Source organism: Sceloporus occidentalis, unplaced genomic scaffold (genome assembly GCF_023333645.1).
Source record: "Sceloporus occidentalis isolate IW3139 unplaced genomic scaffold, rSceOcc1.0.p SCAF_14, whole genome shotgun sequence".
NCBI classification, from domain to species: domain Eukaryota; kingdom Metazoa; phylum Chordata; class Lepidosauria; order Squamata; family Phrynosomatidae; genus Sceloporus; species Sceloporus occidentalis.
The window spans coordinates 11073528-11096324 of record NW_028316994.1 but is presented as its reverse complement, the minus strand read 5'-3'; the positions used below and the strand labels follow the sequence as shown (position 1 = coordinate 11096324).

General features: G+C 41.7%; 1 protein-coding gene across 1 annotated transcript; it reads right to left on the bottom strand.

Annotated features, from left to right (window-relative positions):
- Nucleotides 1-4455: 4455 nt before the first annotated feature.
- LOC149303911 (vomeronasal type-2 receptor 26-like) lies at nt 4456-21079 on the bottom strand. Its single transcript, XM_089480870.1, has 5 exons — nt 20795-21079; nt 11393-12241; nt 8046-8273; nt 6430-6556; nt 4456-5357 (listed from the first exon to the last, which is right to left on the bottom strand). The coding sequence occupies exons 1-5, from the start codon at nt 20921-20923 to the stop codon at nt 4456-4458; spliced, it is 2235 nt and encodes a 744-aa protein (XP_089336996.1). The 5' UTR covers nt 20924-21079.
- Between the last annotated feature and the right edge of the window lie 1718 nt (nt 21080-22797).

Here is a 22797-nt window from a genome sequence, read left to right as displayed (position 1 = left end):
CCTGAATAACCTAGGAACATTAGCCTTTTGCTTTTGGCTTCTCCTTTCCTTCTGAAACAGGCAGGTATGTACACATGTGCAAATTGACCAAACACTCTTAGATATTTGAAATTTGGCACTCTCCCATACAAAACCCTGTAGGGAATGTCTTCAATCTCAGAGTGGTACATCCTATTACTTATATGTATTGCAGTCAGCGTAGCTTCTCCCCAGAGACTTTCACCTACGCCTGCATCTGCCATCATACATGCAGAAATCCTTTTGATGTCCTGGATTTTTCTCTCTGCTAAACCATCCTCACTTGGACAAGCAGGATTGGTGGTTTCATGCCTTATCCCCACTTTCTGAAACCAATTGTACAGTTGGTTATTTAAAAATTCGCCACCTCTATCTGTGACAATAGTCCCAACTTGACTATCAAACCTTCTTTCTATCATCCTGACCCATGCTTTTAAACTTTGCCCAGCTTCTGACTTATTTTTCAGTATTCTTACATATGCAAATCTTGAAAATCTATCAACAATTACCAGAAAATATTTGCTTCCCCCTAGTGACAAACAATTGGCTTGGGCTACATCCGCATGTACATATTGAAATGGTCTCTGAGCAATCCTTTTAGACTTCTTAGCAACTGGATATGCTCTGACCTTCACTTGGTTACATACAGTACAGTCTAAATGATTTTTACATTCTGCCACTTTCAAATCTGGACACATGCTTATTAAACTCTTCAAACACTTAAAGCTTGCATGGCCAAATTTTCTGTGCAGTTCATGTATGCAGTCTTTGTGCAATGGAACATTATCTATAGTATTAGCATTCTCTATCTTATAACTATCAACATTCTCTTCCAGAAAATAAAGCTTATCTTTCTTTAAGCCTATGCCACGCAGTTCCCCATTCAAAGTTATTTTACACAGGTTCTTTTCAAAAGTTACTATATAGTCTCTGTCTGTTAATTTGCTTACTGATAACAAATTGTTTTCTAATTCCTTAACATGCAAAACATCATTAAAGTTTTCTTTCAGCCCTGGAATGTAAACTGTTCCCATTTGATTCACAGTACTAAGCTCATTCCCATCTGCCAAAACTACGGCATTAACATTTGCTGGCTTTCTCTCACTAATTAAGTTAATGTTGTTACACATAGAGGACGAAGCTCCTGAATCTACAAGCCATTTAGAGTTTGCTTTTTGTTTTTCCTTTATCATTGTTGCAAACCCCTTATTATTATTCTTATTGTCCTTCAAAAATGGCGGCTTGGATTGCTTCTGCCTCTGGTCATGTCGAGGTTGCCACCTGCTCTGTTGCTTGCTTCTATCAGCAGCCAAAAGATTACAGTGCCTCTGCAGGTGTCCTATCTTTTTGCAGTAGAAACATCTCCGTTGCTCCCTTGAAGAAGCTGCCTGGACCATCCCACGCACATCAGGCTTGGCTTGCTCCCTTGGCACAGTCCTGGAAGTTGCTGCGTCATCTCTCTCAGACAGTCTCCTCTGGTTTTCTTCCAGAATTCTGGCCACAACTAAGTCTCTCGTTAATTCTTCAGTTGGTAAGTTCTGCAGAGCATTTGTGATGTTGCCCCAAGTAGAGTCTAGGGACTCAATCAAGATGTAACACTGTTGTTCTCTGCCAATTTCCACGCCTCTAAGCTCAGCTTGCACAAACAAATCTTGCATCTTTTTCAAATGCTCCACGACACACTGGCCCTTCTCCATCTTTTGTCTATAAATTCTTTTTGACCATAGCATTTTTGCAAAGGCAGTAGAAGGAGTGTGTAATCTCTGCAGAGTGTCCCACACATCTTTGGCGGTTTTCTTATCTCTAACATCGTTAATCAAGTCTTCTTCCAGCATTAGGAAAAGACAAGCCTTAGCTTTACTATCTTTCTCTTTCGTAGCTGCATTAGCATCGGCTGGCAGCCCGGCTAGAACAGTGTCCCATAAACTTTCTTTTACAAGCAGAGACTGGGCATAAATCTTCCAGGTGGAGTAGTTGCTTCTATTCAATTTGCTAAACTTCAAAATCTCCATTTTAATTTGTGCAGTGACTCAATTGACACAGTCCTTCTGAGTATGCACAGCTGACCCCTTTTGGGCTTAATCAAAATACAGGAGGAGTTACTCACGGAGCTTATCAGTGCAGCATAAAAAGCTTGCTCTGATCTGTCTTCCACTCTCTGGAACTTTCAGCTTCTGTGGATGCTGGGTGCTGCAGTGACTGGGCCCATAACCCTTGTCAGGGATGATGGGAGTTGTGGCTCTTCACCTCTGGCCTGGAACTCACCACCTGGTTGTGCACCACGCTGACCAGTTTTGGCCAGTTGTTAAAGCTTTGCAAGAGTTGCAGAGAATAGGCTGAAGACCCTGACAAACTCTCCAAGCCTTCTCACTCTTGCTTCCACAGAAGTCTTCACCCTTCTTCACCAGGGTCCTGCTGGTTCTTGTAGCTTCACCCAAGACACCAGACAACTCAGTAGTCTTATATAAAAGATCTACTTTATTCTACTATATACACAGCTCCAAACTATCCAACAATACTCAACTCCTCACTCTCCAATCCACTACTACTACCCACTGCTACTACCCACAAAACATACTGGGATTCATAGTCATTATTATAGTCAAACCAAGGTACCACCTACTGTGGTCTGTTTCCACCCAGTAGGCGTGTACGTCATTCCCATTGGTTCTCTTGTTTCTATCCAGATTAGATGATTTCATCATCTCATCCTTGACCACTTTACAATTGTCAGGTGTGTCCAATTATTCACTATGCATTTCTTGTCCTTGGCACTCAGGACTTGTTAATTCTATTACCATGTACACCTGTGTGGTTCTCCATTGGCTTCTGCTGAGTCACTCTGACTCTCACATACATGTTTTATTTCAATCACTGTATGTCCCATGTGGCTTTTTCCTTAACAGAAACTTCACCTGGTTCGAAATATGGCAGCCAGATTAGTCACCAGGAGAGCTAGAGGTGACCTCATAACACCGATTTTAAAATCTTTTCACTGGCTGCCCATTCGTTTCTGGGCACAGTACAAGGTGTCAGTGATGACCTATAGAGCCCTTCATGAGACTCAGTATCCAATTAATGGAGACCCTAATATGAACCTATCCAAGTGTTTACTTGGGATGATTTGTTAAGAGGGGGTTTGCCATTGCCTTCATCTGAGAACTAGACAATCTGAGTTGGCCAAAGTCACCCAGTTTCTGGACTAGGCACAAGTTTCATGAACAAGTTGGAATTAGCTGCTCACTTAGGTTGAATATCCCTTGGTGTCTTCAGCACTGCCTGTGTGTGTTCAATTTAATGGAAACTTCTAGTCCAAACCTCCTCAGTGCCTTACAGACCAACAATGCAATATGCGTGACTCTGTGTGTGTGTGTTTGTGTGTGTGTGTGTGTGTGTGTTTGTGTGTGTGTGTTTGTGTGTGTGTATGGGGGGTACTTTCAATAATTATGCCAGTCAGGGGACTAGGTCCAAAATTCCTACGTAGTCCACAAGCCTTCCAGCCAATGCCTACAATGATAACTTTATCACATGAACATTGGTCTCACCTCAGTCCTACCACAATTGTGTTATACTGGCCTTGGGTTTTTTCTTATCACATCTCTCATCAATAGCACAGTGGGGCCCACCCTTTTAACTACAACTTATTCCCCTATGCAGCATGGTGTATTTTTTTAATTATTTTTTTTAAATAATGGTAACACAGTTCTGGAGTTATGGGAATGTGATTTAGTTTTTTAAATAAAACAAAATAAAAGAAAGTGTGTGTGTGGAAACAGGCTGTCTAGAAAGAGCAAGGGGGCACAGCGGAATGAGTAAGGAGGAGACTGACATTGCATCACTGCCCAATATCAGGACTGCCACAGACTGTCACTTTCATACTTGTGGAGTAATGTGGTGGCAGCACAATTTGCCTTTTAGTGATGAGTTTTCCCAGCAATGGATCAAAGACAATGTCATGTGATAGTTACTGCTGAAGGTGCTATTCTTTTGCTACAATTGAAGTTTAAAACCTGCATGAGATAAAGTCCTCAGCTTCCAAGTTGGGATGCTGGCAGATTGAAAGCCAAAGAAGCAGCTGAAGAGGCAGAGCAGATTTGTGCAATCCAACTTGCCCTTGCAACCCATATTGGCTACACAATGGCCCATAGTATCATGATGTATTTTTCTGTCCTTGCCCTCAAAGGAACACAAATATGCCCTAGTCCTCTGCAGCAGCTACATATCCGTTCTCGAATTCTCTAAATTATCTGTATTTTCATTTCATTTCATTTTTTTTGCAATCTTAATATTGAAGTGAAGAATTGAAAGGAATGATGATTTAAAAAAACACGATGGTTATCCATGACACCTACAACCCTGATATACTCCTGAACCAATACCTGTCAGGAATATTAAAGAGGCCATGCATAAAACATGAGACAGAACTTTGTCAAATTGTCACTTCTTTTTCCTGATCAGCTGCTCTCTTGTGTTCAGCTCAGGTCTCCATAAAATAATGTAGCATTTAGGGAAGAACATACAAGCCAGTAAGCCAAAAGTTGAGACCAAGATAGAGAAGACTTCCACAGCCACCATATATTTCCCTTTAGTGCTCAGGTAACTTGGGACAAAGGAAATCCAAACGCTGCAGAACACCAACATGCTGAATGTGATCAGCTTGGCTTCATTGAAACTGTCTGGCAACTGCCTGGCAAAGAATGCAATAGTGAAACTGGTGAAGGACAGAAGTCCCATGAAGCCCAGGACAAGGTAGAACATGTGGTCTGAGCCCTCATTGCATTGCAGTATAATCTCTGCTGGCTGAGAGTGACTGTCAACCTCTGGAAATGGTGGAGAGGTTGTCAGCCACACTGCACCAATGCCTATTTGAATGAGAGAGCAAAAAAGAATGACCAATATTGCCAGCTTCATCCCTACATATTGCCTAATTTTGTTCCCTGGCTTTGTAGCCATAAAGGCCAGCACAACAATGATGGTTTTGGCCAACATGCAAGAAATGGCAATGGTGAAAATGTTACCAAAGACTGTTTGCCGGAGTATGCAGGAGACTTTTGTAGGTTTACCAAGGAAAAGAAAGATGCACAGAAAACAGAGCAACAGTGAAGTGAGCAGAACACAGGTGACACACCAGTTGTTGGCTTTAACTATGGGAGTGATCCTGTGATAAATGAAAATCCCCATTATCACAATGATGATTGCGCAAAAGAAAAGAGCAAAGGAAGCCAAGGTTGCTCCTAGGGGTTCTGTGTAGGACAAGTAAGTAACCACTTTTGGGATGCATTGATTTCTCCTTTTATTTGGATGTTGATCTTCTGGACACTTTTCACATTCATTTGCATCTGAAATCAATAACAAAACTCTCAATATTAGCAAAATACGCATGTATTCAGAAGCACCAATTTTTCATTTTTAGACATTAAGGTGTATGCCACTGCTGCCGGTTGCAGCGTCCTGGAACCGCAGCAGCCAAACAGCGCGGTTCCCAGACGGTGTCAAGAAGGAGCACGAAAATCGCACTCCTTCTTGCGGCCCGGAAGAGACGCCGTGAGGCGCTAGTCGCACACTCACGGCATCACATCCGCTGTGCAACATGCAGACGCACAGCGTCCGCTACGTCAAAATGGCAGTGGCTGCGTGGAACGGCCGCCGCCATTTGTTACAGACTCTGTCCGTAATAGGAGTAGGGGCGTCTATAAGAGACACCCCTTTTTCAAACTGGGATGTCCTGAGGACATCCGAAATGGTGGTCTGTAACCCGCCTAAGACTCAAAGAGTCTTATGGATGTGTTCACACATAGTCCCTTCATTTCTGGTTCTGAATTTATCTGCAACTACTTATATTGTTGTTGTTTAAATTACTCTTATAATGCCCATTTTGAATGCATTTTTGAGGACAGAAATGGGGAGGATGTGATATCCTCAGTTAGGTCCCAGATCCAATCTAAAATCACTCAAGTTTCCCCCCCACTATAATCCAGAGGTAAGAAAATCTCAAATTAGCAAACCATTTGATATACAAAGCAAAGGGGATCAAGTGGAGACTATTATACTTTGGCCACATCATGAGAAAGCATGGATCACTAGAAAAAAGAATAATGCCAGGAAAGATAGAGGATAGAAGAAAGAGAGGAAGACCCCAAAGCAGTGGAATAGAGTCAATTGGGGGAGTTATTGGCAAGGGCTTGCAGGATTTGGGCAAGGCAGTGGAAGATAGGGATTCTTGGAGATGTCTCATCCACAGGGTCGCCATGAGTTGGAACTGACTCAGTGGCAGCTAACAACAACAAAACATTTATTAAGTCATTGTATATAACAGGACTTGAACATCTATGGATTTTGCTATCTACAGGGGGGCCTGGGAACCAAAGTCCTGCAGACACCAAGATCCCACTGTACAACCCTTTTTCTTACCAAAGTGGATGGAAATCCTTTCAGCAGCACAATAAATGCAGTCATAACAACATATGTGGTTCCCCTGCTGAACAATCCTGCTGTATCCAGGATGGCATTTCTCAACACATCTAGCCTTGGGTAGCATCTAAATGAAAGCAAAAAGTTGGATTCTAAAGCCCATGGTGTAATCATATCTTTATCATGATATTCAGCATGGAAATGAACTCACTTTCTTCAAGGTTATCATTTCCAGCTTGAGTTGCTTTAGTCTAGGTATGTAGCCATTAATTCTCAGCCATGGTAGGAAACGTATTTGGAGCACCTGTTAGAACTCCTTTCAAAAGAGAGATGTGCTTTAAAATATGTTGAATCCTCCTCTGAGCTGGCAAAGAACTACTAAATTTCCCAGGTAATATTTTGGATTCATGCCTTTTTGATTCTACTGGATAGTGGTGATATTAAGAAACTGCTAGGGAAAGTACAATGGATGGAGGGAAAGTATATTAACTGATACACTTTGGTTTTAACTGACATTATGTGCTATGTTTTGATCTGTCACAGTTCTGTGACTCAATCCATGGAGAAAGGTGGGTAATTAACAACAGCAACAACTACAAATACAACAATATTAATAGAAGATCCATGAGGAATTTCTTTGTCCTCAATCACATTCACACACATCATGATGTTAAACTTCCCATTCTCTTCATTCTTATAGGGCTTGTCAACACAGGCCATTTCAATCAGTTTTCACCTGGCTCCACTATGATCTGTCTTCACAGCATAGAGCCAAAGCTTCATTCAGGGAGGCTTTGAATACATAATCATGGGATGGCTTTTATATGGGGTGCTTATTATATGGCGTGATTATGGTAGTTTTTAATGTATGTAATTTTATATTGTTCTTATTTGATGTTTTTACTTCTTTTTATTGTAAAGTCTTTTAAAATGTCTTTATGAGCCACCTCTGGGAGAAATGTAGTATAATAAATAAATAAATAAACAAACAAACAAACTATTCAACTCAAAATTGAATCTGAACCATCTCACCCTTTAACAGATTTAAAATCATTTCTTTTTGCTCCAGTTTTTCCAGACAAACCCAGAGCACTCCAGAGCGATGCCAGGGGACTGTTTATACATGGGTCCAGCTACACTGCTCCTTGCTGCCACCACTGGCATATGTCACTCCCTCTGAGGGAAGACATGTGATTGACCCTGGGTGCCTTGTTTTGAACTTCAGAGTGACCCATGGGAGTGGTGGCAGCGGTGAGAGGCATGGGGGACACATGTGTAGGTAGCCACTCAGCATCACACTTGAATGGACAGGTAATGCAGGGAATTTGAGCAGCTTCGGGACCAGAATACTTTGAGATCAGCCAGTGTAGATCCACCCTTAGTGTTCCATGGAAAGTAATGGGAGTAATATTATGTTTTCTAACTTGGAAGGAAAACTCAAGTCTGAAAGGTGGATAGTTTTCTCATAACTTACAAAGATGCTTCAACATATTTTGAGCGCCTATTAATCTTTGAGGGGCAAAGATTATCTCTAGATGGTATCCGATTTTGAATACTAGAGAACCTGGAATATATCACGTCTTTTAAAGTTTTATTTTTATAAAAAACATCCTCACCCCTTCAAATTTGTGATTCCACACAATATTGCTTCCATTGATGGTGAACCTTTTGCCTATGGGAGCCTGTGGGTCCATTCTTCCAACTCGGACTTTCTGGAAAGATTGATTAGGGAATGTGACCAAGTTGATAATGTCAAAAGCAGATGCCAGGTCTCCATTCTCATCAAAAGATATTTCCTCCCCAGCACTGTTATTAAAACGGATGTATCTCAGAAGTGAGTGAAGCTGAATTAGAAAAAAATGGTTGATAAATTTGGTTAACTGTCAGGAAAGGGGATTTGAATCAGTCAGTTTCATTCAAAAGGGAAGTCTATCTATCTATCTATCTATCTATCTATCTATCTATCTATCTATCTATCATCTATCTATCTACCTACCTATCTACCTACCTTTCACCTAGTGCAGGATCTACTCAAATAAAATACATCTCAAACAAATCAGATATAGCATTAAATACCAGCTAAAACATACAAACATATATCCTATTAAAATTAAGCAGTGAATTAAAACAGTTGTGAAGTGCTTAAAAGAGCTTCATACATTTTCCCATCAAATGTAATAGTAGAGGGACTGAGAGAGAGGTTGCAAATCTCAATCAGTTGAAATGGGGAGATATGGCCTTTCAGATAGTCTGGACTGAAGCTAAAAAGGGCTCTGTACTGTATGTTATGACCAGCACTTTGAAATGTAATACCAAAGACTTTCTGTTTTATTTCTTTTCAGTGGTTTGCTTTTGTAGTTCTGCCTTTCCATGATAAACTCCCATTTTTCATTTTTTTCCTATTTTTCCCAAATAGCAATCTTAAGTATCTAAATATCTCAGCAAAGTATAAATCCCAGAAATCCATACCATTGAGCCATGACAGTTAAAGCAGTGTCCAACCGTGCAGTAGAAATGCAGCCTAAATTTCAGTAATATTTATTAAATAATCTGTGGCTTCCCATGTTAAGAGTTCACATTCATCTGAACTGATATTGGATGGTTTGTTCCTTCAGTCCTTTGTAACCTTATAGGTTACAAATCTATCTATCTATCTATCTATCTATCTATCTATCTATCTATCTATCTATCTATCTATCATCTATCTTAAAAACAAACAAACAGGAATCCCTAACATGTGCAAAGCACAGCTATTACCCTAAGCTTTGGTGCATGAGAAAACAAAGTTGACATGGAGTGAGAGATTAGATTTCCTGCATCGCAGGGGGTTGTATTGGATGACCCTTGCAGTCTCTTCCAATTCTATGATTCTATGGTTCAGTACCTCTCCACATGCCATTGTCACACTGGAGAAATCTGTATCTCTCTCTGGAAGGAGAACATGATAGCATCTGGAGAAGCAAGGAGAAACCTGATTTTCTCTTCCTACATATTGGCTTTCAGAGATGCCGAAGGAGGAAGGGCTCAAAAGGCACCTCTCCCTTGTTCTCTCCAGCTTACAACACCTGGCAGCTGCAGCCTGAGACGTCTGTCTTCTCCTGCCCAATTCTCCTGCCCCGGACCATCTTAAGCCCAGCAGACTTGAGGCAGCTATTGGTAGATGCTCTTTGAGAGCAGCACTTTCAAAATGCCGGGCCTTTTCTTCTTCTTCCCAGACCACCTGGTTGCACCAGCCCAGAAAAGGATGCGAAGGAGAGCGGCAGGGTATTTCATGCTGGCTCCAACGCCCTCAGAACCCCTGGCTGCATCAGGCCAGAGTTTAACTATTCTAGATATGTAATTAATAATTGATTGTTGTTTTGCTGCTAGGGGACAGTTGAGGATTGTCATTTAGATTATCTGCTATGTTATTATTATGCTATGTCATGTATCCTGTATTATTATGTTATGCCATATATTTTGGATTTTTGTATTCTTTATCATGTATTTTTGGCTTTTTTGCATAATTAATTTATTGTTACTATGTTTGCTGTTATTTAATTGACAGGGGGGTTATTTTGTACTTTGTATCTGTAATCTTTTGCTACCTTTGCTTGTAATCTGCCTTGATTCCACAAGGAAAAGGCGGAATATAAATAAATTATTATTATTATTATTATTATTATTATTATTATTATTTTGTCATGTGATAAAACTGCCTGAGAAATTAGCCTGTACATTATGGCCCAATACAGACGGCGCAGAAGTGCCGTCCTAGGGCCAAAACTAGTGCTGGGGAGCACGCAGCAACCGCACACTCCCCAGCCCTAGTTCATATGGACGTCGCCATTTTGAAGGCGCACCGTCCATACACAGCTTGGGACAATGGTGTCACACATGCACCGCCTCCACACAGATCAAAACGGAGCTCCTTTTGGGCAGCGTTTCATTCCCGGGAATGAAGCCAGGGAGAAAGGGGGCCGAACAGCCCTTTTCTCCCATGGCTGTGCCTGTTGGGGTTGTCTGGGGGCATGCAGCCCCAAGGATACCCCTTTTCCAGGCCATGGGCTAGCCTGAAAAAGAAGAGCCCTCCCTCCGGTCCATCTGCCTTGGTCCAGGACTCAGAGGGAGAGAAGAATGCTGGACCTGATCCCCTCCGCCCCTCACCATTCCCTTCTCCTTTTGTGTCGTGTCTTTTAGATTGTAAGCCTGAAGGCAGGGAACTGTCTATTATCCCCTCTGTTGTAAACCGCTCGGATTCCCAGTGATTGGGCGGTATATAAATAAAACCTATTATTATTATTATTATTATTATTAGGAAGCGGTATATTGCAGCTTCTCCTTGGCCTGGAAAAGCGCTGGATTGGCGCTGCAAGGGCTGCCAGTGAGGCTGTCCTGCACCCAATCTGATGTGGAAAGGGGCGGCAGAGACCCTCCCCTTTTGAGCCGTCTGTATTGGCCTATATTAGGCTTCCTTAAGTCTTTATTTCAGCAGGTAAACCCCAGGATGTCTGCATAAACCATGGAAAGGGAAATTACAACCCATTGTCCTTGCACAGCCCTTATTCTGTGTTTTATGGCCCACCAGGGATTAATTTTTTTTGGCCATAAATGCTTTCTAGTGGGCATAGGAGGATTATGCAACGTTTTTGTCCTATCCCCAGGCGGTTTTTAGGCACAGAGGAGAACTTTCTAAGAAGTGAAGTTCTGTCCTGTAGGTTGCCTTGCATTTAACAGTGGTCAAATGCCAGTACTGGAGCTGAGAGTTTGATCCCAGGATCTGCAATGTTAACTCAGCCTTCCTTCCTTTTGTAGGTCGGTAAAATGAGTACCCAACTTGTTGGAGGCAAATAGCTTACAGATTGTAAACTGCTTGGAAAGTGCTGAGTTCACTGATAAGTGGGATAGAAATGTACATGCTAGTGCTATTGCTATCGTATATTAATAAGCAATGCATCACTCTTCCTAAGAAATATTAACTTACCTTCCAGGGCTGAACATTCAGGAGGTTCCTCTTCTCTTCAGTCACTAATGCTTTCTGCTTGGCCCGCAATGAATATGTGGCATGAAGAGCATGAGCTACAGCATAGACAGCATTGTAGACATTGTAGCTCTGGCCAGACATCTGCATTTCAAACACAGCTCCAGAGAGGGTCCCTAACCTCTCTTCACCTGTGCAATTGCTTGCATTTGGGTAATTCAGGTTATATTGAGGGAACGAACAGGTAAATGCACTAAACCAAAATTCATGTATGTTATGAATCTTTGACTGAAATGGATTTATGTTCTGCAGAAACTCCTGGAATCCTGGCACCACATTGGTGTGGAGGGCAAAGGACAAGGTGCCATTGAAGGATTTTTCTGTGAACCTTGCCCTAGAGAAAACAGTTGTGACATCCCACTGAGCAGTTGTGATCCAAACTCTCTCCATGGGCAGATTTTCATAATGTTCAAAAATTGCTAATATCATCCGTAAACCATCCATAGACTGAGCATGTCCAAAGACTAGGATCACATTAATTTTGTTTGACTGGAGAACATGGAGAACTACAGACAGTTTTTCCCTAGTATTTGGTGTGTAATCTGTAACTGCAGGCATCGTTTGGGTTAAAGAAATACAAATATCTCTCCCCTGGATGCTGGCACTGACGGTTTGAAGAAATCTTTCACCGCTTGCATCTTCTGGAATGAGGAGGCCTATCCAATTCCACCCAAAATATTCAAGGAGCTGAATAATGCCAGAATTCTGAGAGGTTTCATCTGGAACCATCCGGAGGAAATAAGGAAACTGAGTTTTATCACTTAGAACAGGATCAAAAGATCCACTGCTGATCTGAAAAAGGATTTTAAAAAACAACAACTGAGAAACATAATTCTTTGTTTGAATAAAACTGTTCTTTTGCTAGATGTTAGTGTGTCATCTCAGAGGAACGTTTAGTCCAGGGACCCAGAGTGGTGTATTGATTTTAGTGTTGGACTATAGCTGTAGAGATAAGGGCTTGAATCCTTGCTTTGCCATGGATTGTGTGACCTTTGGCAAGTCACATTCTCTCAGCCTCAGAAGAAAAAAAAGATAAACCCCCTGAAACAAATCTTCCATGGACACAATTCACAATCAAGCTGGTAAGCATCTTTTTGCCCTCATAATGAAACATAACTTGCTGCTTGTAATGGGCATGGTGTGGGTAATTTTACATACATTTCCTCCAGAGGCCATTTCAGTACCATTGATTATATATTAACCTCCAACAACACACCAATTGATAGAAATACATTTAAAGTAGTTACAAGAGCTGAGAGTGACCATTTTCCACTTGAATTGTTGCTCCCTCAAATGCCACCCCATAAAATATTAAAAGTAACAGATCAAACCCAATATGAGATTCTGGGCAGCAAGAGGTTAAAATGGAACAGTAAGCTTCAGGAGAAAATTTGTAAGTCCCTCGACTCTCCTAAATTTGTGAAACTTAGGGAAAATACCCTGCAAGAACCAAATGAGATTATAGGTGCATATCAGGCTCTAATATCACAAATAAAACCTTTATTATGTTTAACCTATGTGCCCCAAAATACCAGAATCAAACCTAAGACATGGTTTGACCAGGAGTGTAAAGAGTTTTAAAAAAGTCTAGTTAATGAAATTAGAAAACTGAAGACAAAGGGTATCGAAGGAAACACCTCAAAACAGATAGCCCAATTACGGCAAAATTATGAATGAATGAATGAATGAATGAAACTTTATTTTTATACCGCCGTTCCTGCGATCACGGCGGTTTACAACATATAATAAATACAAAATACATCACATAAAATCCCCCATATTAAGACAATACAAAACAGCATTAAAATCCATCATTCATTCCTAATAATTAAAACCAATTAAAAATCAATAAGACAATCTAAAACACGATCGCACAGTATACATACAATATCCAGGAGAGAATGGCAGTCAGGACATGTGGGGGAAGGCTTGGCGAAATAGATGAGTCTTAAGATTTCTCTTGAAAGACTCGAGGGAGGAGGCTGAGCGGAGCTCATCAGGGAGAGAGTTCCAAGACTGCGGGGCAACAGCAGAGAAAGCCCTTTGCGCAGTCACAGCATATCTCATCTTAGGAACTCTGAAGAGTTTTCTCCCACCTGACCTGAGAGTGCGGGGCGGATTATATGGGGAGAGGTGGTCCTCCAAGTACTCTGGGACCAAGCCATTTAGGGCTTTATAGGTAACGACCAACACCTTGTATTGCGCCCGGAAGCAAATAGGCAGCCAGTGCAGATCTTTCAAAATAGGTGTTATGTGGCTGGCCCTGGAGCTACCAGTGACCAGCCTTGTTGCCATATTTTGAACCAACTGTAGCTTCCGGGTTTGGTACAAGGGTTGCCCCATGTAGAGCGCATTACAGAAATCAAGTCGAGAGGTTACCAGTGCGTGTACCACTGTTTCAAGGTCCCCCCGGTCCAGGTAGGGTCGCAGCTGGCGTATCAGCTGAAGCTGATAACAGGCACCTCTGACTGTCGCATCCACCTGAGAAGTCAAGTGAAGCGACGAGTCCAGAAGCACCCCCAGACTGCGAACTGTGTCCTTCACGGGGAGCGTGACCCCATTCAGGACAGGTGGACAAACTTCTTTCCCGGGACCGGGGGAGCCTATCACTAGTACTTCCGTTTTCTCTGGATTCAGGCTGAGTCTATTTTCCCTCATCCAGCCCATTACCGACTCCAGACAGGCATTGAGCGGAGAGATGCCATCCCTAGTCACTGCATCAGTCGGAGACATAGAGAAAACTATCTGGGTGTCATCAGCGTACTGATAACACCGCACCCCGTGTCTCCGGATGATCTCTCCCAGCGGCTTCATGTAAATGTTGAATAGCATAGGGGACAAAATCGCTCCTTGAGGGACCCCTGATGTGAGGGCCCTCTTATTGGAGCGACAGTCCCCCAGCTCCACCATCTGGAATCTGCCCGAGAGGTAGGAACGGAACCACTGCAAAGCAATTCCCCCAGGCGATCCAGAAGGATACCATCGTCGATGGTATCGAAGGCCGCAGAGATGTCCAAGAGCACTAACAGGGACACGCTACCCCTGTCCATACCCAGATGGAGATCATCGACTAAGGCAACCATGGCAGTCTCAACCCCATAGCCCGCCCGGAAGCCGGTTTGAAATGGGTCCAGATAATCCGTATCCTCCAAGACCCTCTGTAGCTGGAAGGCAACTGCTCTCTCGATCACCTTCCCTAAGAATGGCAGCAGTGACACAGGCCGATAATTGTTTCGAATTAGGGGGTCAAGGGAGGGCTTTTTTAATAAAGATTTTACGATGGCCATTTTAAGATTAGATGGAAAACGGCCCTCCCTGAACGATGAATTAACAATACGGCGCAACATCCCAGTTGTCGCATTTCCCCCCTGAACTGCCAGCCATGAAGGGCAGGGATCGAGAGTGCAGGTCGTCTTCCTAACACTACTGAGGATCTTGTCCACATCCTCAGTACTAACAGACTCAAAATGATCCAGTACAACTGGACGCCTCTACTCTCAATTCTGATCCAATAACAGCATTGAGATCAGTCCTTAGCCAAGAGATTTTATCTGCGAAGAAGTTGTTAAACTCATCACAGCAGGCTTTAGATGGCTCCAATAATGGGTTCGGGGGGGGAGCCAATTGAGTGAGCTCTCTCACAACCCTGAACTGCTCTGCTGGACGCTACTCCGCGGACGCAATACGTGCAGCATAGAACGAATTCTTAGCTGCATCTATTGCCACTCCGTAGGCCTCCAAATGAGACTCTAGGAGTGTCTTGTCGGCTAAGTCCTGATGTGTCCGCCATTTGCGCTCTAGTTGTTGTGCGGCCTGCTTCCTTGCCCTGAGATCTTCCGTGTACCAGGGCTTTTTATTGGAAGCAGGCTGGAAAGGACACTTGGGAGCGATACTGTATATAGCCCTGGAGAGATCAGTATCCCAGATGTTAGTCAGGGCATCAACAGAATTGCCGTCAGTTCCAACCAAATAACCCTTTAGGGCTTCCTGGAACCTTTTGGGTTCCATCAGCCTTCAAGTGTGGACCATTCTAATAGGTCTGCCACCCCCAGGAGGGATCTGGGTAGTAGCCTTGATACTCACCTCAACCAAGAAATGATCCGTCCATGACAGGGCAGAGATATTAGTTACCTCTGCCCACGGAGACTCCATGTCCGTACAGAAGACAACATCGAGTGTATTACCAGCAGAATGCGTAGGCCCTGTGACCAATTGGGACAGGCCCATGGCAGTCATGGTAGCCATGAATTCCCGAGCCGCACCAGTTGGAACATGATTGGCCTCGAAGGGGATGTTGAGGTCCCCCAGGACAAGAAGCCTGGGGGACTCCAGCACCAGCTCCGAGACCAACTGTGTCAGCTCGGCCAGGGAGTCTGTTAGCGCACAGGGTGGCCTGTAGACCAACAGAATCCCTAACCTGTCCTTGGCCTTCAGGGTCAGGTATATACACTCGATGTAGTCCGTCTGGCGCACATGGTTCCTGGTCAAGGGAAGGGTGTTCTTATAGATCAAGGCAACTCCCCCCCCGCCCACTTACCCTGATCTGGTCCTTCACTGAGTACCCGGCAGGGAGGGCCTGTGCCCACACCGCTTCACTCTCAGGCCCAAGCCAGGTCTCAGTAATGCAAGCCAGGTCGCAGTTCTTATCTTCCAAAAGATCATACATTATGTGGGTCTTATTCCTAACAGACCTGGCATTGCACAGGAGCAGAGACAAGGTTTGTGGTACGGTTGGACTGACCCTCAGACCTCTTTGGCTAGGAGAGTGGGTGGAAGGTGAGATAGATATTACTCATCGATCCCGCCTTCCCTTGCGGTATTATAAAAAATTACTTAAAGAAAAGAAACAAAAATACTATGAGGCACAATGGAAATAATTAGGAGAGGCAGCTATTCAAAAAGTCTCCCAGAAATTCTGGTATTTAATAGCCCATGGCTCCAGAACATCAAAATATGTATTGGAGGCCGCAGTGCAAGGAAAAGACTGGGAGAGGCATTTCTCCAACATCTATAAATCTCAACACGATCTGTCGCAATCAATTTATCTTGCCAAACCATTAGATACCCCTGAATGGCCCGATGTCACTGTGAATCAAATTAAAGGAATCATCGCCAGACAATCTACCAACAAAGCACCCGGTGAGGATATGATACCAATTGAATTATATAAGGCAAAATTGGAATATTGGTCCCCGATCCTAGCGAAATTATTTACTCATATAAATCGCTCTGAATGTATTCCTGAAGGTTGGAAATTGAGTATTATTGCCCCAGTATATAAAAAAGGTGACAGGAAAGACCCAGACAATTACAGGCCCATTAGTCTTTTGGATATTGCCTCTAAATTATGCGCTAGGTACCTCTTGGAAAAAAACTGAAGACTGGGCAGATAGTAATAATCTATTGGCAGAAGTACAAGCCAGTTTCCAAAAGGGGAAGTCAACAATTGATTTGTGTTTTGTATTGAACTTCCTCATGTGCAAATATGTTCATAACCTGAAACAAAAATTGTATGTTGCCTTTGTTGACTTGAAATCTGCGTTTGATTCGATTTCTAGATTTTTGTTGTGGCAGAAACTGGAAAAAACAAATATTGACCACCGTTTATTATTTCTTGTAAAGTCATTGTATTCCGATACATCGTTACAGGTTAAAGTGGACCTGGCAGGACATCTTACTCCAAAGATTGATGCATCTGTAGGAGTTAAACAAGGTTGCATTTTATCTCCTTTCTTATTTAAATTTTTTATTAACGACATTGTAAAAGACCTGGAAGGTTTGCAATATGCCCCTGTCACAATTCTTGATACCAAAATGTCTTTGTTGATGTACACAGATGACATTGTATTGATTTCTAGAACGGAGGTACGTCTAAGGAGACTTCTTGCAAAACTCTCCACATATTGTAAAAACAACAAACTGACAATTAATTATGACAAAACCCAGGTTATGGTCTTTGGAAGATGCCCCCAAAAACATGTTTGGCACTTAGATAGAAACATTATAAGTCAAATAAAATCATTTAGATATTTAGGCCTAGTATATTCAGACACAACATCTTGGAAGGAACAACTGTTAAATTTAAAAGTTCAATCTTACAGATCGGCAAAAGCTACATTAAAGTTTGCGGCAACCAGAGGGGGAAATTTAGTAAACCCTGCCTTAATAGTATATAAAGCCAAAACAATGGCACAGTTTCTATATGGGGCAGAGGTTTGGGGTACCACATGTAAACCAAACATAAACCTGGAACCCCCTCAGAATTACTTCTTGAGGTCATTGCTGGGCCTCCCCAGAGACACACCAACTGCCATGCTTAGATTGGAAACCAACATGCTTAGTATAGTAAGCCTTATAGATAAGAGAATTTTATGTTACTGGCTTAAAGTTCAGAGGATGGATAATAATAGACTTCCAAAAAAAAGTTTGATAGAACTGAATAACAGCACGCCCAACAAGAACTGAGTACATCAGGCCTCGCAATTAATTATCAAATATGGAATTTCATTAGCTGAAATTAATGAACTCCAATTGGAAGCACAGATAAAGTCTATCAAGAACATAATAAGTGAAACATTGATACAAAAAGATCTCCATACTGCTTATCTGTCCTCATGTGTCCCCCTATACTATAAACTCATGAAGTTCTGCATTTTTCCACACTATTTTGTTAGTTTAACATTTGCAAACTTACGGAAAGCTTTTACCGAATTAAGATTAAATATGATGGATACAGCATACAGAGACGGAAGATATAGAGGTATTCCAGTAAAAGAACGTACTTGTGTATATGGTTGTCAAGAGGTAGAGGACCTTGTTCATTACATGATATTTTGCCCTCTCTACCAAGAACCAAGAGAAAGGTTCATTACACCTATAATAGAAACCAGTCCCAGTCAAAACCCACAGGATTTGATTTTTCATCTTCTACTGGACCTGAATAAATATGTAACCTGGAAAGTAGCTTTGTTTGCCTTAGCAGCTAAAAAAATCAGGAACAAGTATATAACTGGGATAGCCATAAACTGTAAAGGTGATGACTATATTTGACAAATTTTTTAACACATAATGACAATTGTTGTTCGTTTGTTTAGAAATTCTATACTAGATACGAGATACTCGCATTTAGATAGCTGTAGAGATAAGGGCTTGAATCCTTGCTTTCCCATGGATTGTGTGACCTTTGGCAAGTCACATTCTCTCAGCCTCAGAAGAAAGCAAAGGTAAACCCCCTGAAACAAATCTTGCCAAGAAAACCTAGTGATAGACTTTGGTTTGTAATAAGTCGGAAATGTCTTAAAAGTGCATAGTGTCCTCTCAAACAATCCTCATTGTCTGAAGCTGGAAAATATTTGCAGAATACCTGGAAATTTAATTGCATAGATATACAATAGTTTCGGGGGAAATAATCACACCCCCACGTTCGTGTCCTTTCCTTCTCTTGTCTGAAAACAGTAATGGACCCATCACTGGTTATTAACGGTAGTTCCTAAGTTAGCAAGAATTACAAGTAACATATCTAACCACTAGAGGGGTTGTGATTACACACATTACAATTTGATAACATCTATCAGTCTTGTTTCTCTGTACTTTCAGTCTTGAGTTTCACAAACCAAAGTCTTATTCCTTTCCCTGAGTAATTACTTTTGTCCATATTTAAAGGTAATTATAAGAACTTTAAATATAAATGTATAATTTGTTTCCATTTTGCTATTACTGAGTTGGAGATAGCACAGAACCTGAAAACAGGTTGCTTGCCCAAGAAGAACTCCTGGTGAAGTGTCTGGAAAACCTTATTAATGGAAAAGGTATCGGACAGGATCAATAGCCCCACTTTATGTCACACTCCTTTTGAGGAGAAATGGTTACCCCTTTTGACTCTTGTTAATTCTTTAGAACAGTCTCCTCTGCCACCGTCTCAACATTTGAACTTATGGAATGTTTTCTTCACCCATTGGCTCCATGATATATATTCATGCATTATTAACTTTCCTCAATGGATTATGATTTTAATAAATTAAAGGAAGGGGGGAATATGATCAGCCAGAAGAACCATTTACTATTTTGACCCAGATGTTCTCCCTGTCACTTTTCATATTGCAGTTTGGACTATAGCCCCAGAGTTAATTCTCGGATCAGAGGTTATGAATAGGAAATGTAGTTTCATATGAATAGAAAATGCTTCTGCTAAGGGTCTTAATGGGAATTAGTTCTATGCCAGGCTGATGAGAAATTTCCTCTCTTTAAACTACTATGCTATGAATTCAGGTCAAAGCAGAAACCAAGCCAGTGAGGAGACACTGTGGTAATTTCACTAAGACTAGTTCATAGCTATGGTGAAGTCAAACAGACACAAGACTATTAAGTGAGCAGCCATAAAGATTGTACAGAGCATTTCAAATTTGCAAATTATGAACTGGATATTGATAGGAGATGGAGATGGAACATCTCAACATTTCCTGTTTCCTGAAATCTACACCAAGGCATAATGTAGGAATATACCGGTTGTTATTGTTTTTGTGTGCCTTCAAGTCCTTTCTGACTTATGGCAATTCTAAGGTGAACCTCTTATTAGGTTTTCTTGTCAAGAATTGTTCAGAGGAGGTTTGTCAATGGCCTCTCCTAAAGCTGAGAGCATGTGACTTGTCCAAAGTGACCAGTGGGTTTCCTGACCAAGGGGAGAATTGAACCCTGGTCTCCAAAGTTATGGGGGAGGGGGCTTGCAACTACATGTGGGATATCCTAGTCGTAGGCATGATATAAGGTCTATGAGGACCAACAACTTACCTACAGCGACGGGATGTCCCTATATACCATATGAGATACCTTACAAGGCTGCTATATTAGTTTTATATGACCACTGACGAAGACGCTCCGGTCGAAACGCGTTTGGTTTTTGCTTTGTATTTCTTAACTGTAATGGGCATACTGTGTTATCCCTTTTAATTTGGTCTCTGTTGTGCACTCCCCAACTGAATGGACATACTATGTTATCTCTTTTAATTCCATTCTGAGAGGCACAAAGGAACTGGTATTATGTGTGCTTGATACCTCCTTATGGGATTTGCAGTTCCCTAGCCCAGTACTGACTGGTTAAATTAGCCTTGTGTTTGTTAGGGCGTGGCTCACAGGCCAGAACAAGCCTTTTTGTATTTAGGATATCATATACTCTTTGCTTTGTAATTTTTTCAATATCTTTTTAGCATTCTAGTGCAACATATTGTTTTAATAAAATTGCTGTGTTTTCTATTTTTATCCCCCCTAAACTTTTTGTCCACTCACTCCAAAGTTTTAGTCCAACACTGAAACCACTACATCACACTGGCTCTCTATGAAGAAACCTACCTGTGGAATTTTGTAGATATTTAAGATGTTGGCCATCTGGAGAGAATTCTGGGAGCTGAACCCAGTGATGAAGGCCTTGAGTCTCTTGTCCCAGACACACTTGTAATTCGGGAAATTCATTTGCTCCATGAACAGAAGGATCAGCGTGGATTCAATGGCTCTCCAGGAACTAAATCCATTGTTAGCGATTTTTGATCCCAATGTGATGTTGGGTAACAACTTGTGATTCTCGTTGATCTCATGAATGGCAAAAGCAAAGGCAAGAACAAGCTGGTAGTTCTTAGGTAATATCCTGCATTGAGAAATATGGTAAATGTTACATGGTTGAATCAGATGCATTTTACTTACAACTGTGAATTAAACATACACAGGATATAGCAGAAGAAGGTGAGCTCTGGTATAGAACCATCTACATAGCACAAGAATGATATATCTGATGCCCCCCCCCCCCCATGATATAGAATTGTGGTGTGTGCCATTCCCCTTAGAATGATAGTCTTGCTTCCAAATACAGAACATTGCCTCAGTGGAAGCTTGGGAATCACCATTTTGACATGCCGTTATCTGTCTACTGGGCTGAGCTAACTCTGGTTGTTTGATTAGGGAAGGTGACTTGATCTGGTAGAATCAAGCCACTGATTCAGGTTCACATGAGTTCTCATACAACAATTGAGTTCACCTGCATGCCACAAGTCAGTAATAGAATAACAGAAGTTTAGAGTTGGGTGATACCACATCCCTTGTGCAAGAATACACAATTAAATCACTTCTGAAAGATTCCCATCTGACCTGTGTTATCCCTTCAAAGTTCAGATGCCAGTCATGTAGACCTCATGACCAGTCCTTGAATCTGGCACCTGGCCTCTCTGCATTGGAAAGCATTGTCTCTGGCATGGTGTGAAACCCCTAACTCTAGTTCGGCAAATATTCAAATATACAGTGGGCTTTTGGTGTCGTCCGGGCTTTTGCCCCAGGGCCCCTAGTGAATAAAAAAATCTATGGATTCTCAAGTCCCATTATATACAATGGCATAGTAAAATGATATCCTTTATATAAAATGGCAAAATTAAGGTTTGCTCTTTGTATTTGTGTCTGTGTGTATGTGACGTTTTCCAGACTGGCAATGATTGACTCAGTGGATTCAGAATCTTTGGATACATAGGGCTGACTTTATTATAAACAGCTAGGAGCTCTAGTCACCCAAATAAATAGTAGCATATCTAAAACAGCTATCAGTTTGATTATACAATATAATAATAAAATCAAAACTTACTTGAATAAAATTAGACTACTCCAAAGACCCTCGTCAATCCCTCTTATTCTAAGAGCTACTTACCACATTGTGTAGGTGGAACTATCTGCTTCCTGAAAGTTGTTTAATGACATTTTATTGAATGCAAAGGACACAATTTCCCCAATGAGAATATCTTCTTTAAAGAGAAGGACATTGCATTGGATTTGTGATTGCCAGTTGCAAATGGAACCTAAGCTCTTGCTGAAGTTATCCAACATGAAGAAAAGGAAGGATAGCCAAATGTCTGCCAGTGGCTTTGCATGTTGCATCCAGCCCCATCTGGGTCCATGCATTTTCATCAACACACTATGACTGTGATTTCATGCAGTATCCAGCTCCAGAAAACCAAAAGCTCCAAAATAATATCTGGCACTCAGTGATGAGGTTGAACAGGGTGCCCTATGATCTCAAGGAGACATTGTCTTAAAAGGAACCCTTATAGACAGCATGAAGCCTAAGAGAATTATTGTAGCAAGCTGTCTTTGGTGAGCTGTTGCAATTCCACAGACATTCCAGGTCAAGCACAACAATCATGATAATTATGGGGCAAATAATTATCATTCAGAAATTTCATGCACAACTGGAAAAAACAACAACAATAAGTTTGATCCCAGGAGTAGTAAAGTCCCCTGAGAGTAGTAACTCCATGACAGCAGAAAAGCAGGGTATAAACTGAATGAATTGGTAAATAAACAAACAAATAAAGGTC